The 15,616-nt window shown below is 35.9% G+C and overlaps 2 protein-coding genes across 3 annotated transcripts; both read left to right on the forward strand.

The window, feature by feature from the left end:
- The first annotated feature begins 135 nt into the window (after positions 1-135).
- On the forward strand, positions 136-3,189 carry LOC123217727 (ABC transporter I family member 19-like). Its single transcript, XM_044638832.1, has 6 exons — positions 136-420; positions 513-673; positions 1,117-1,168; positions 1,279-1,415; positions 2,148-2,234; positions 2,621-3,189. The coding sequence occupies exons 1-6, from the start codon at positions 261-263 to the stop codon at positions 2,906-2,908; spliced, it is 885 nt and encodes a 294-aa protein (XP_044494767.1). The 5' UTR covers positions 136-260; the 3' UTR covers positions 2,909-3,189.
- Positions 3,190-5,443: 2,254 nt separating this feature from the next.
- LOC123217102 (serine/threonine-protein kinase 38-like) lies at positions 5,444-11,945 on the forward strand. Of its 2 annotated transcripts, none has more exons than XM_044637882.1 (14): positions 5,444-5,734; positions 5,980-6,261; positions 7,716-7,890; positions 8,465-8,548; positions 8,628-8,869; positions 8,973-9,192; positions 9,518-9,597; positions 9,774-9,858; positions 10,136-10,267; positions 10,360-10,473; positions 10,575-10,622; positions 10,733-10,802; positions 11,143-11,196; positions 11,339-11,945. In XM_044637882.1, exons 2-14 carry the CDS (start codon positions 6,044-6,046, stop codon positions 11,368-11,370), a joined length of 1,554 nt encoding a protein of 517 aa, XP_044493817.1. In that variant the 5' UTR covers positions 5,444-5,734; positions 5,980-6,043; the 3' UTR covers positions 11,371-11,945. The 2 variants fall into 2 exon arrangements, with proteins under 2 accessions (XP_044493817.1, XP_044493816.1); XM_044637881.1 differs by having other exon boundaries at positions 5,446-5,734; positions 10,718-10,802.
- The last annotated feature ends 3,671 nt before the right edge of the window (positions 11,946-15,616 follow it).

Below are 15,616 nucleotides of genomic sequence, written 5' to 3' on the forward strand. Positions count from 1 at the left end.
GCTGTTTAGACCAATCAAACTTAAGTGTGGATTCTTTCTTGAAAACGTGGCCCGCGATCACGTTAACAAATTTAAGCTCACTTAAACCGACGACGTTTCATTAATTAAATATTTAATGCCTTCCGGTTAAAGAGGGAAGCATCGTGGCTAACTGATGGCCTGCGAAACCAGAGAACACGCATTGAAATAGTATTGGCTGAGTTTGGCTACATAGACCCAAATAAAACGGCATGGCAGTCGTTGGTGCTCCGTAAGAAAAAATGGCGGAGAAGGACAAAGAGAGTGAGAAATCAAACAGCAGCAGTGTTCGAGTATGTGGGATGCAATTTTCTTACGACGGGCAGACTCCTCTCTTCTACGATTTCAATCTCGATATCTCACCGGGATCTCGCTGTCTTCTCGTTGGTGCCAATGGATCTGGTGATCTAATTCACTCGAATCTCTAGATTAGATTGTATTGTTTGAATTATTCAGGTACTTGAAATGTTGAGAATGGTGCCTGCATTGTACAGGGAAGACGACGTTGTTGAAAATTTTGGCCGGAAAGCATATGGTGGGAGGAAGAGACGTTGTCCGAGTGCTGAATCGATCAGCCTTTCATGATACGCAACTTGTTTGTAGTGGTGACTTGGCATATTTGGGAGGCTCTTGGAGTAAAACTGTTGGCTCTGCTGTGAGTTATAAGATTCTTCCCTTTTTTAACCTAATCGAGTTTATAGCTAACTGTAGGATAATCTTCGGTATCTTCTTAGGGCTTCTATTTAAATACTGTAGAGTTGTGAATTTGTGATTATTGAAAAGGCTGGTTTTTTACAGTTTCTTATGCGTTTTTAAATACATCAATTGATTCCTGTATTACCCCTTAAGTCCCTGATACTGGCATGCCAATATTTTGATGGATAGCTTATTGACTTTTTGCCAAAGTGCCGGTTTTGCTCTCCTGAAGTATTGCTTGCTAGCAATCAGTGACACGCAATAAATACTTTTTAAGTTACTGTTTGAAGAACTTTGCCTATTGATTCTTTGATTTCCAAATCATTGTTCTTCTGTTTTTCACTTTTTGTATTTACAAGCATGTTCAGTTGGAATTGAACTTTAATTCTTGCAAATATTCAGGGAGAGATTCCACTCCAGGGAGACTTCTCTGCAGAACATATGATATTTGGAGGTGGGTACCTTCTATAATGGCGAGAGGAGAAGGCCTCTGAGGACTTATTTAACTTTCAATTTCATGAGAATGTAGCAGATTTTACACAATGTCCTCTGTTTTATGAGCAGTCGAAGGTGCTGATCCTGTTAGGAGAGAGAGATTGATTGATCTGCTGGATATTGACCTGCAGTGGCGAATGCATAAGGTATCTGATGGGCAGCGGCGCAGAGTCCAAATTTGCATGGGTCTTCTTCACCCTTTTCAGGTAATAAAAAAATTATGAAATGTGATAACAGTAGCATATTTACTAAAAGCAAGCCCTTTGTAGTCTGTAAAATATAGTTTGATGATTATGGCAATAGAATGTTAGGCTTCTCTTTGTATCTGCTTTGTTAAAATCTGTTTGTTTCCTTGTACCATGAAAATATATTATATCAACGTAAAGAAGAGGGTATATAGCATAAAGATCAGATTCCATTTATTCAGGACATGACTTCGTGATGGTGTAAGAAAAACTAGATACATGTCTATGTAGTTATTTGTATACCTGTGACGAGATTTGGTTTGTCAACTTTCATTTGAACACTCTGCTTTTAACTTAGTCAAGCCTTTTTGTAACTGTTTAGACATATCTTGTCAAACTGATTGTTTAGTGCTCAGATATACATTTTTTTAATTCCACTAGTTGGCAGTTTACCATAATGCCAACTGCTGAAAGGGTTGATGTCATATTTATGACATTTTTTGGACATGTTATTTTGGGGGAGGATTTGGCTTGAATTTTTCTAATTATCCAACCCTGACTTGACCATGAGGTAGCGAAGTTGACATTTTTTTCTTATGACTCATCCAGCCAAAGCTATTTGCAGTGTTAATTGCTGAATCATTTTGCATTTGGTGTCTTTCCATTATCAAAATATATGTTTATTCTTTTCATATATCTGTTTTTTTTTTTTTTTAAATCACAAACTATAAGCAGTTTTTGTTTTCATTGCAGGTTCTTTTGCTGGATGAGGTTACAGTTGACCTAGATGTTGTTGCTAGGCTTGATTTACTCGACTTTTTTAAGGAAGAATGTGACCAGGTATTGATTTTATCCTCCTATAAGCATTTGCATGCTCACTTGGATACTGTGATGAAGGGCTACAAAATGTGAGACATTCCATATGTATATGGTGCTGGAGGCATAACCTTTGGGTTTGAACAGGGAATATAATTTGAAAAGAAACACTATAATCATTTTTTTTAATTATTTGCGTCCTTTTTTTTATTTGGTCCAGTGCTCAATCATCTAGTTTCTATCCAGAGAAGATATATATGCTGTCAGTTTTCTATTTTTTATTTTTTAAGGGGAAAGGGAATTTAGTCAGAATTTTTCAACTTAAATTTATCTGACCATGCATTTGACCATTACTTGATATAAAATAATAGGTTCATAGTACACCCTCTCACTAATGTTGTCCCTTTTAGAGAGGAGCTACAATTGTATATGCAACCCATATCTTTGACGGATTGGAGCCATGGGCTACTCATCTGGCATACATCCAAGATGGTGAGTTGAGAAGGGCAGAGAAGTTAACAGAAGTTGATGAGTTGAAAAGCTCGGCAAACCTTCTCTCAGTTGTTGAGTCCTGGCTTCGTACTGAGACCAAACTTGAAAAAAAGAGAAACATCACCCGTCCAGCACATTTTCAGAACTCCTCTTCCATTGGTTCCTCTCCTTTTATGTCATCCAGGCACATGGCATACTACCGTTGATCATTCTATTTCAGCAATTTTCATATGGGATTCAAGTATACAAGATAATAAATCATTTTTATAACTATTCAGTCATCGTTGACACACGTATATTTCTTATTATTTGAGTGTATTTGTATTCTGGCGGAGCTCCGTAAAGAAAGGAGTTTGCTCTGGTAAATGGTAAACCTAGGTTTTATGCCTTTACCATACCAAATCATGTTTTAATTTTAGCTTGTAGTCAATTGTAACTGCTGTATCATCTATGGCTTCGGGTATATGAAGCGACTTTCTAAACTCAACCTCTGTAACCTATTGAGCTCTGCAAACTTCCACATTCGAATGCCCACTTTGTGGCTCCTACAACGAATTTACCAACTACTAAATTGGTGCGATCAAATCACATAACTTTCGAAAGGAGACACTGTAAGAATAAAGTAATATGGAGCTCTTGATTTTTTTCTAATCTAGGCAAAATTATATGGACAATTCTTATAAATCTTGAGTGTGGTAGAAAGAGACGATGACGGGAACACCAAAATAGGCAATCAAGACATGAGAATTGCTTGTGCTGGCAGGCAGGCCACAACTTGATAGGTCTTCTTCTCCAACTTTCACACAATCAACCACCCCACATGGCAGCGCAGCAACACCTTCAGTTAAATGCCGCTTTATATTTGAGAATGTTGATACCATGTCATCTTGTTGGCCTCATCATTGGCTTCTTCATAACTAGGTGAAAAGACTTATTCCCACCCAAGGTATAGTGAAATCCCAAACATTCTCCCTCCAACTTTCAAAAACTCAAATACCTACTCATGATTTAAAAAACTAACAATTTACCCCTAAAATTAAATTAGGGATAAGGGTAAAATCATTATTTAACAATAATATTTAAATAATAAAAGTTTATATCATTTTACCTTCTTAAATTGAAAAACTAATAATTTCCCTAAAATTAAGTTTTGAAAAGTGATATTTTTACCTTACCTAGGGTTTCCAATGGCTGATCTCTCTCTCTCTCTCTCCTAATGTCGTCTTTTCCTTCGGTACTCAATATCAGACCGATGACGTTTGGATTCGATAAAATTCAGACGAAGAGTCAAAACTTTTCGTTTGGATCTTTGTTATCTAGATGAAGTTGGCTTCATCTGGATGACAACGACGACAATCTAGACAAGGTGACCGTCATCGTCGTCCAGATGAAGTTGACTTCGTCTAAACGATAAAGATTCGAACGAAAAGTTTCGATTCTTCGTTTGGATTTTGTCTGAATTCTATCAAATTCAAACATTGTCGATCTGATATTGAACACCGGAGGGAGAGATGACACCGAGAGGAAGAGAGATCGGCTATCGTTGGTTAGAAATTCATCGGTAAAATTGGATACTCTAGGTAGGGGGGAAAATGTCATTTTTTAAAACTTAATTTTGAGAAAAATTGTTAGTTTTTCAAATTAAGAAGATAAAATTATATAAACTTTTATTTTTTAAATATTATTATTAAATAATAATTTTACTTTTAACTCTAACTTAATTTTTAAAAAATTATTAATTTTCTAAAGCCCAAACGACTATTTTCCACCCAATGTATGTTGTAATGACAAGTTTCCACCCTTTAACTATGAAAACACCAAATACCCACCCATGACCGGTTAAATTTAACAGAATCCTAACGCCTGAAAATTTTATCTCTTTTTGCCCCCTAAACTTTAAAAACTAAAATTTTCCCTCAGCCCAAGTTTTAAAAAATGACAGTTTTACTCTAGAGTTTGGTTTTGAAATCTCCGACGACCTCTCCGGCTCCATTGCCGACGACCTCTCCCTCCCGAAGCATCCTCTCCTTCCGGCGATCTCTTTTCTCCCATTTGGAGGGTCGATCGGCGTCGGAGACGCCTTGAGAGACGAAGTTCGTCTTCCCCGACGAAGTTCTTCATCTCCCAAGGCATCTTCGACGCCGATCGGCCCTCCAAATGGGAGGAAAGAGATTTCCGGAAGGAGAGGATGTCTCGGGAGGGAGAGGTCATCGGCAATGGAGCCGGAGAGGTCGTCGGAGATTTCAAAACCAAATCCTAGGGTAAAATTGCCATTTTTTAAAACTTTGGCTGGGGAAAAATTTTAGTTTTCAAAGTTTAGGAGGGTAAAAATAGATTATATTTTAGTTTATTTTTTAATATTTTAGAGAAAATGATGATTTTACCCTTACCACCGTTATTTTTAACTGGTAATGGGTAGGTATTTGGTGTTTTTATAGTTAAAGGGTGAAAACTTGTCATTACAGCATATCTTGGGTGGGAAACAGTCGTTTTGCCTTTTCTAAATTATAAATAAATTTTTAAATTTTTAAAAGTTAAAAAATAGTTGTCTCAGATTTTACTGTAACTAAAGTGGGAATAAGTCTTTTAGCCTCGTAGCTAAACCAAAACATACCACTACTGCGGCATACTCAAACTGAGCTAATTGTATTTTGCCTCAAAGTATAATTATTATATTAAAAAAAAAAAGGCCTACTCGTTAATATTTATGCTCAACAAGAGGACAAGAAGTCATACTCATAAGGCAGGCAAGCAACAGGCGTCCGCCGCCGCATCGAATCTTCTCGGGTCAGTTTCTCGCGGGATCCAACGTTATGAAAATCATAAACTAATTATTATAAAATAAAAATACATGAAAAAAGAATTAATTAATAGATGAAAGGCAACACGTATTATAAAATAAAACGGACACGGCAGGAAATACAAAGGAGAGAATCAAGTGGACCGGACGACAAAAGAAAAGCAAAAACAAGTCTTGCTTCTGTTTTCGTGGATCTCGTTAACTTCTCTCTCTGATTGACTTAATTTTCGCGGTAATCCGAATTCCCAGCCTCCTTGATCCAATATTTATGTTTTGGTTTTCTTTTTTGTCTTTTATGTCCCCATTTTTTTTCTTCTGGTTTCATCACATCCTCTATGGTTCCTATAATTTTGGTTTGATTTTATGGATTTTGAAATTCTTTTTTTTTTTTAAGGTTCAATTGTGATTGTAATTTCATTGGAGTTTGGAATGTGTGTTGGTTTTCTTTTATTTTTTCATTAATGTTTTTATGTGCAGAAAGTGGGCGTTCGAATTGGAGAATAAAGGGGATGCTTTCCTTGTAGTTTATTGGGAGGGAGAAATGGATTCGGCGAGAAGTTGGTTGCAGAAGCTTCAACCGCGAGATAAAGTGAGGGGTTTGAGTAGGAAGAAGGAGGCTGGTAGCAATGGAAGTACCGACGACTGTACGGATGAAGAAGGTATGTCTAATACTACGAAGCAGAAGGTTGCCGCAGCTAAGCAGTACATTGAGAATCACTACAAGGAACAGATGAAGAATCTGCAAGAGAGAAGGGAGAGGTGTGTTCTTCTATTCGTTTTATGATATGGTATTGGTATGGTAGTTGCTTGACTTAGTTTTTGGACGCTATTAAAGCTTTTTTTCAATGCTGGTTACTGCCAATACATGAAGAAAAGTATGGCTAACAATTTTTCTTTCCAAACTGAGACCTCAATTATGAGCATACATCCATCACATTAAACCTTTTCACCGCATGTTGATCTTGAGCAGTGAGTGGAAGGAGCGCACTATTAGTCAGGGAGATTGATTTTTGTAACTGGAATCATTTGTCACTTAATTTTTTTATTCTGAGAATTCCCCTTTTTGTAGAGAATGAATAAGTTGGTGGTCTTCTAAGTTGTATTTGCTGCACCAATTCCATAAGCTTTTCTTTTATTACAATTTCTTTTAGGCTACAGCCTAGGCATAAGCTCTTGTGGATGACTTTTCAGAGCTTGGTGGTTCAAAATTGTGGGGAAAAAAATTATTTGGTAGTTGTAAATTTCCTCTTTCTTCTCATTGTATCTTTTTTTCTTCCAGCAGATGTAAGTTAGAAATGATGCAAGGGCAGATTCTCAGTTTTTCTATTCAGAAGTGGTTTTGTTTCATTATTATTGATTGATTGAAGCCTGTCTATTTTCATAGTTTAATTTTTCCTGTTCAGCTGTGCTTCAAGTATACTAGGGTTTGGACACTGTGTTGGATCATCTATTGTAGTGGTTTTCTTATGCTTCCATCTAATTATCCGAACATTATCTGTTTGCATAGTGTACCGCCCTAGGCAAATCTCACAATGACAAAACTCAAGATATATGTTGGGTATGTATAAGTATCTCATATCACTTGGGGATGGTAAAACAAAACTGATTAAATAACATGTGAACTCCTAAACTATCAAGACATGTTTTGGGTTGTGGAGTTCAAAAGCAAAATTATGATGGGTTGTGTACAAAGCAAATAGTATTTTGATAATGAGTCGGACTATTAAATCAGAGAGGTTGGAAATGGTATCGAAGTTACTTTGCACGTCCTTTTGAGCAATGATGAGATCCTTGAGCAAAGACGCAAGTCCCGTATAGGGAGTGAATATAATACCCTAAGCAAATCTTATATCGACAAAGTATGAGAGAGATGTTAGGTATGTAAAGGTATTCCACATCACGTGAGGATAACAAGATAAGACTGGTTAAATAATTTATAAGTATTCCTAAGCTGTCAATACATGTTTTAAGTTACAAAGTCTAAAAGCAAAGTCATGATAAACAGTGTGTCCAAAGCGAATAATATCTTGATAGTGAGTCGAACTATTGAAATAGGGAGGTTACACATAGAGTTTTTCAATAAATGTCATATATATATATTTTTTTCTTTATATCCTCAATTTAAAACGTAATCTAAGTTTCTTCTTTGGAAAATTATATATTGTGGCATTCTAAGATCTAAAAGCTTTCTAATCATATTTCCTTCTAAATAGGCGCAATATATTGGAAAAAAAGTTGGCTGATGCTGATGTCTCAGAGGAAGATCAAAATAACCTTATTAAGTTCTTGGAGAAGAAGGAAACAGAATACATGCGCCTTCAGAGGCATAAAATGGGTGCTGATGATTTTGAGTTATTAACAATGATTGGGAAGGGGGCATTTGGGGAGGTATTTTCTTATGAATATGACATTTTATAATCTTTTTTGCCTATCTTTTCTTTTCTATATTTTGGAACAGCATGTTAGCCCCTTGTCTTTCAATGAGGTACTCTGCAGTTGGTTGGTATTTTCACAGAGTTCTTACCTTGCTCAATATCTGTATCATTGTAATTCTTCGTTCTACATTTCTTGGTTATTATATTTATCTTGTCTAGTTATGACAGCCTTGATTTAGTTGTTGGTTCATTCTTTTCACATTTGATTTTCAAATAATCTTTTCCAATGTTTGTAGTCTTAGCAATTTGCTAATTGTCCCCGGGTATTCGAATATTGTAGATGTGAGGCTTCTCTTTTAAGTACTTAGTATTGTAGCAATAATGATACGCACATAAAGTTATGTATCATGGATGAATGAAGTTTTACATATTCCCCATGGATGTGTAGTACCTAATCATTCTTGTCAGAAGATTTTATGGAATATCTTGTATTATTGTATTAGTTTTGGCTTATGTATTCAATTTGACACAATGCTGGTATTCTGTTATTGGTTTACGATTTTAATAGCTTTTGGTTTGTGCTGCAGGTTAGAGTATGTAGAGAAAAGACAACTGGTCATGTATATGCTATGAAAAAGCTTAAGAAATCAGAGATGCTTCGAAGAGGCCAGGTATGTATTTATCTTTACTAAATCATTCACTACTGTTTTGTGCACTATATTTATTGCCAGATGCATCTCAATTTCTTAGGTTGAGCATGTGAGAGCAGAAAGGAATTTGCTTGCCGAGGTTGATAGCAACTGCATCGTCAAACTCTACTGTTCTTTCCAAGATGATGAGTTCCTTTATCTTATTATGGAATATCTACCTGGTGGAGATATGATGACTCTACTTATGCGAAAGGATACCTTGACTGAAGATGAAGCTAGATTCTATGTTGCAGAGACAGTTTTGGCTATTGAATCTATCCATAAACACAATTACATTCATAGGTTTGTTGACAAATGTATGAGTGCAATTTTCCACAGTACAAAAGGTCTGTTTTTTCGGTTTGGAAAAAATGAGCTTACCTTCTTTGGTTGTTAAATGTTGTAGAGATATCAAGCCCGACAACTTGCTGCTTGATAGATTTGGGCACTTGAGACTCTCTGATTTTGGTCTATGTAAACCCTTAGACTGCAGCACTCTTGGAGAAAATGATTTTTCTGTCATGAACAATGTCAATGGGGCTGCACAGAATCAGGAGCAGCCAGGAGTGCCAAAACGGACGCAACAAGAGCAACTGGAACATTGGCAGAAGAATAGGAGAACACTTGTAAGTCATCTCCCTTTATTTGTGATTCTTCCCTCTCTCTATATACTGTAAGTGCAGGTTTAGCAAACCGGAGTACTGGGGGATGGAATGAGTTTTGTAGACTTTCTTTGTAAATCATGTTTGGTGGTCTTGTGGGTTGCTCCACCGGTTTCATCCCTCTTCCCCCTCCTCTTTTTAGTGATTTGAAGAATTATTTTTTCAGGGTGTTTTAAGAGAGAATCATTTTCTTTTTCTTTAATAGTGATTGTTGAGCTTTCTGTCAAAAATTTGCCTGTGACTATCAGAGGGATTTATTTTGTTTAATTAATTGCTGTTGACTTTGCAGGCGTATTCTACTGTTGGCACACCTGATTATATTGCTCCAGAAGTCCTACTGAAGAAAGGTTATGGTATGGAATGTGACTGGTGAGTAATTATGCTTGTGCATTGATGTGCATTTGTAATATTGAGTATCTCATGATATAAATTAATTGGTATCTTCTGCAGTTGAAATAGGTCCACTATGTTTAACAAATTCCTCAAATCTTTTTTGGACTGATATTATCATTATGACTTGTGTTTTTTATTAATCAATCAATTAGGTGGTCACTTGGTGCTATTATGTATGAAATGCTTGTGGGATATCCACCTTTCTATTCAGATGATCCGATGTCAACATGTAGGAAGGTAAACCAAGAGTCTTGTTTTCTTAAATATCTTACTTCTTAAAATATCTGTGTTCTGAAAAATCTTCTGTTTAGCTGCACACCATACTGTTTGCCTGGATCTTTAATATCATACATTGAAACAATACTGTTTCGAAAAATTTTACAGTGCTGCAAACCTCTATACCGTGCATAGATCCCTGCCCAAAAGAAGAAAAGGGACTCAAAATTGACCAAGAAGAGTCTCAGGAAAAGTTACATTGGCAGAGTAACATTTTTTCCTGCTCTGTTTTATGCAGATAGTAAACTGGAAAGCCCATTTAAAGTTTCCTGAGGAAGCAAAATTATCTCTGGAGGCAAAGGATCTTATTACCAAACTCTTGTGTAATGTCAACCAGAGATCGGGATCGAAAGGTGCAGATGAAATAAAGGTGTCGTGTAGTGTGTCTTATTCTGGATTCTTTTATTTATCTGATAAGGTAGTTGCTAAAAAGGGATGACCTTGTGGCTTTCCAATTTTCAGGCTCATCCATGGTTTGATGGTGTCAACTGGGATAAGCTTTATCAAGTAGAAGCTGCTTTTATTCCTGAAGTCAATGATGAGTTGGATACTCAAAATTTTGAAAATTTTGAAGAGGTATTATCGTCAAAATTCATGTTGATTTTGTTGAGTCACTTGTGTTTGGAGATTTTATGTTGCTAAAAATTCTTTGGCTGGTGCTTCTTTTTAATATGCAGTCTGACCACCAGCCTAATACGTCGTCAAAGACAGGTCCATGGAGGAGGGTAAGCTAAGTGTATAACCGTACCTTATCAGTTTTTCTTAATTTCTTTGTGGTATCAAAGTCTTTAGTGCCTTTCACATTTCCTCAATTTTGCAGATGCTCTCATCGAAGGACATAAATTTTGTGGGCTATACTTACAAGAACTTTGAAATTGTCAATGATTATCAAGCAGCTGGGATAGGTATTTATCTGTTGTATTTATGTGGAGGAATGATTTATTATGTTATAGGCTTGGTTCAGGTTTCAAATTCACACATCTGCACATATATTTATCTTTTCTTTTCTTTTCTTTTGAATAATATGTCGGAAGATATAGAAGCTTTTTATTGTGCATTTGGAGACCTCATTTAGAAGGGGAAGAAAAATGTTATCTTGGAATAGGAACTTCACCAACACATAGCATATATGTATGCCCATAGAATTCTTTCTACCGATCAGGAACTCTTTTTCCTGCTTCTATGAGTTCGTTTAGTTTGAAAATTTTTTTCTAGGCATCTGATTTTGATTTCGTCTACTTGTAGCTGAATTGAAGAAAAGCACCAAACCAAGCAGGCCCTCCGTCAAGTCACTTTTTGGTAGCCTCACCTCTTCCACCATATATTCTGAAAACACATGCTCGCTTTTTGGTGATTTTATTGTTTGATATATTTTGCATACATGTACAATCATCTGTGAACGAAATATATATTTCCTTAACCCTGGGCTTCCTTGTGGCAGAGAATGAGGTGGAGGAGACATCAGAGTCGTAAGAAACAGCTGCCGAAGAGCAACAATCAGCCACTAAGGAGTAAAAATAGCCTACGCAAGGGAGCTTAACAAATTCACTGCCCAACCCATGAGTAGAACCGACTCAAAATCTGAGTGAATCCATTTATCTAGGCCAACCGACCTCTTAATATTTCAAACAGAGACAGCCCTCCTGCTCGCAACAGTTGGTAGATTATAACATTTCAGTTAATTTAGATCTTTTTGATGTTACCATTTTCATTCGATTTAGTTGAACGCTCAAATTCTTGAGGCCTGGAAGAAAAGTACTGGATTTTGATGCTACTGACCGGAGCATTGATGTATTTTTTTTTTTTCCCCTTCTTGTTCTTTTGGCACAAAGCATGGAAACAGGGAAGAGAAACCTAATGGCTAATGCTCTGATTCATTCTCCATACTTATTTAACTTTTTCTTTTTTTCCTTTAAGTTTTGGGGGCCAATAGTTGTGCAAAGGATACTTATTTTACTTGTACCCAGCATACATACATGTGTACATTTTATAAATGATACAACTTGTGTAATACAGTTTGTTTAGGGAAAAAAAAGTTCCTATCTACAGTGACTTGCCAAACTATCCTTAACCAATTTTTCACTTTTTTTTGTTACAAATGATTGTGAATGCATTTGATTGGTCCTCCTTTTGTCACATAAATTGGTATGTCACCCTACGGGTTTTAGCCATTTGGTATACTCTGGCCGAGCGTTTAAATTTGATTATAAATGTAATGGGAGTTACCTTTAATTAATTGGCAGGACTGGATGACTAGACGTTGACCCTCGGTCAAAGTTTGAAGATTTGACCAAGCAGTTTGGCAGATTCAAACTTTACTGTTAGTTGGTTTGGTACTAGATGACCAACTTGCTTTCATCACACTTCATCCCTGTGTACGTTGGGACAGAAAGGATCTTTTCAATGCTTGATTTATACCTAGAGGGACAATTTTGATCTGATTTTAAAACTCTAGACTCTAATAGAGAGATGATTCTTCGATAAAAATGAAAAAGGATGCGTGTGTCTCCTCCCTATCCCACCTCCATCATCGTTTCTTTATATTAATATATTTACTTAAAATATTAAATATCTTTATAGTTTTAGATTATTTAGGTTTTTAAAATTTATTTAGATTTTTATTATGCATATTAAAGTGGTTAATATATTATATCTGTAACATTTGAAATAACAGATTAGTTTTAATTTTACTTAATTTTGTTATTTAATATATTTATATTGTATTTAGAGAATATAAATAGAAATTTTTTTCTTACGATATAGAGAAAAGAATTTTCCCCGCAAGGATGGGGAGGGCAGGGGATGGAAAGAAGGTTTTTCTTTATAGGGAGGAAACAGAGAATCATTTTTATTCTTATAGCAAAGATGGGTCAGGGATGGGAATTAATATCCCATACGAAGACGGGGACGGTGATTGAGATCCCCTCCCCGCCCCTCTCTATTGTCATCTCTATTCATACTTAGATTGCTCTGTAGCCACTTGCTCTTCCTAAGCATCCCCATTCATCGAGTTATGAAGCGGGGGGAGATTTTCATATGGGAAATCTCTAAAATCTTTGAAGAAAGGCATAAACAGAAGTAACATCAAGTGAAAGTAATTGTGTTGATGGTAATTTGCGATTGGGTATGTAAGTGTTATAAATATTGGCAAGTTTTTATAGATAAAAGTTGGGTTGGTGGTGATTTCAATATTTGGTCTCTACCCTGCTTAAGCTTGAGCTCTATCTTCCTTTGACTCAATTGATAACTCAAGTTGTTGAGTAAGTTCATCCATTTTCTTCATCATCAGTCTAATGTAAGCACTTGCTTCAAGCAAAGACTCTTCTACTTCTAGTATCTTTGAAAAGACATCCAACTACACTTTCACAAAATGCATTTCACAAGCTTCCTCTTTTACCTTCCTACATAAAGCCCTTTTCTACAAGTAGAGTCATCTTTTCTAGTAAAAGAGTATCTCCACCCAAGTGTTGTCTCTTTTGACCAACGCACTAATTCTAGCACTCCAAAACTCTAGTGACATGATACTCCCCTAAATTCATATCCTAAACATACATTTCTCATATGTAGTTTTAGGTTGGTTTCAGTTCCTCGTGGGGTGGAAGTAAAATCGAAATCTGGATATCCAACGATTTCAATTCTAAATATGTTTTTTTCTCACCTCTATCCACCATTGATATTGTTGCCACCCTTTTGCCTCGACAAACTATTAATTGTGACCTATCCCACAAGATACCTTTTCATCCTCAAGCCCTTTGCCTTGTGCCATAATTTCATTGACATCAAAATGGCCATCATTATCCTTGTCGATGTGGTCATATCCAACGAAAACGTCAATTCCACCATTGTCAACATTAAAAAACTTGATAAGATCTTTGCATAAAAATCAATTTATGACTTCTTTGTCCACCTTAAGAAAAAACAATAAGTCGTTGATAACATCTCCAAGTCCTAAGTATTGCATGGACACAATGAACTTCTTTAATATGTCGATCAATTCTAAAAGGTTAGACATAATTAAAGATATAATGAAAGAGTTTGAGAGGGTAATAAATTTGCAACATTAAAGTTTTTAAATTTAGGATTATAGAAATTAAATTATAAGTTTTTAGATTAAAGTAAAATATTTAAAAGAATAATTATTTTTAGGCTTTCTTTTTTTTTAATTTTTGGGAGGAAAGAGTATGGATTTTGTGCCTAGTGATGGAAAAGTCTAAGGTATAACAACACGTGAAAAAAGGGTTTTTATATAATATTTAAATTTAAGACACGGTTAGTATAATTATATTATGTCATATCAATAACAATATACGTATAATTTATATATATAATTTTTAATTATCTAATTATATAATAATACATTATTATTTATATAAAATTATATAAAAAATTATAAAAATAACTCTACTCTGTATAATGCTAAGACAACTAACCAAAAAGGAAAATTCTATTGGCTACAAGAAAGTGGATATATATGTATATTTTTATTGACAGGACCTCTCTGTCTGCCATGTGATCAGCCGCCAGCTTCAACGTTTATCTTGACTTATTCTAGATTATAGAAATGAGCATACCAATCATTTCATCCTAATCCCTGTAAGCTCTTAATCTACCGTATCATTATTGATGATATCATGAGTCAAATCATCCTGAACCCACTTACATATCTCTGTAATGCGGATGTTGTATTCGAAGGCTTTACTGTAATCATAAAACTAGTAATTTAGATGGTGGGTAGGGTAGTCGTTCTTTCACCGTCTTGCTAAATCTACTCGCTAATTAAATCTTTCTGTCTTTTGATTTAAAGATTTCGGACCTCAATCTTTTTCACTGCTTTTTAATTACATCCCATATATAAATTTGAGTTAATTAATTATCAGAAAATCACCACCATGCTAAGTAAGGTGACTTAAGGCCAAGAAAAGCTAACAGAGAAGTTATTTTGATGCCAATGGCGGCGAAGAGCTACAATGGAGTAATGAGCTTGGAAACTAAACAAGCATCTGTGAAAGTGGATCAAGTAGTAGAGGATTGAATAGGTTAGACGAACAAGGGTTTAAGCCTAAAAACCCTCCTTTTGGAGTGTGCGGTTGCTAGCTATTTAGGTTGATGATCTTGGTGAAGCTCATAGAATGTCACTTGAGCTCACTCAAATGGCTGCACCATAGGGTCCTTCTTGCGCCGAAAGGGTTGCGGCTTATTTTGCAAGGGCCATGGCCAGTAGGGTTATCAATTCATTAGCCGTGCATTGGCTGCAACATTCATTGTATGATGCCACAGGAGCCAATTGGAAAACAATGAGACTCCTAGAAGAATTGGCACCAAGAGTTATTATCACATTAGTTGAGCAAGAACTCTCCTATGGTGGATCTTTCCTGGACCGTTTTGTAAGCTCTCTGCTTTACTAATCAACCCTATTTGATTCACTGGGAGCATATATATTTGCCTAGCGATGATCCGAGTAGACATGGGGTTGAGCATTGTCTGCTTTAAAGAGAAATAAACAACATATTGGCAATAGGAAGATAAGTTCAGGCATTGGAGAAGCAAGCTCTCAAGGAATTGCTTTATGCAAGTTCCAATGAGCAGCAACTCAATGGCTCAGGCACAACTTATACTAAACATGTTCCCTCCGCCTCATGGATATAGCCTCGTTCAAGGAGAAGGAACACTCATGCTTGGATGGAAAGATACTAGCTTGTTTACTGCATCTGCTTGGACC

This window comes from Mangifera indica, chromosome 5 (genome assembly GCF_011075055.1).
Source record: "Mangifera indica cultivar Alphonso chromosome 5, CATAS_Mindica_2.1, whole genome shotgun sequence".
NCBI classification, from domain to species: domain Eukaryota; kingdom Viridiplantae; phylum Streptophyta; class Magnoliopsida; order Sapindales; family Anacardiaceae; genus Mangifera; species Mangifera indica.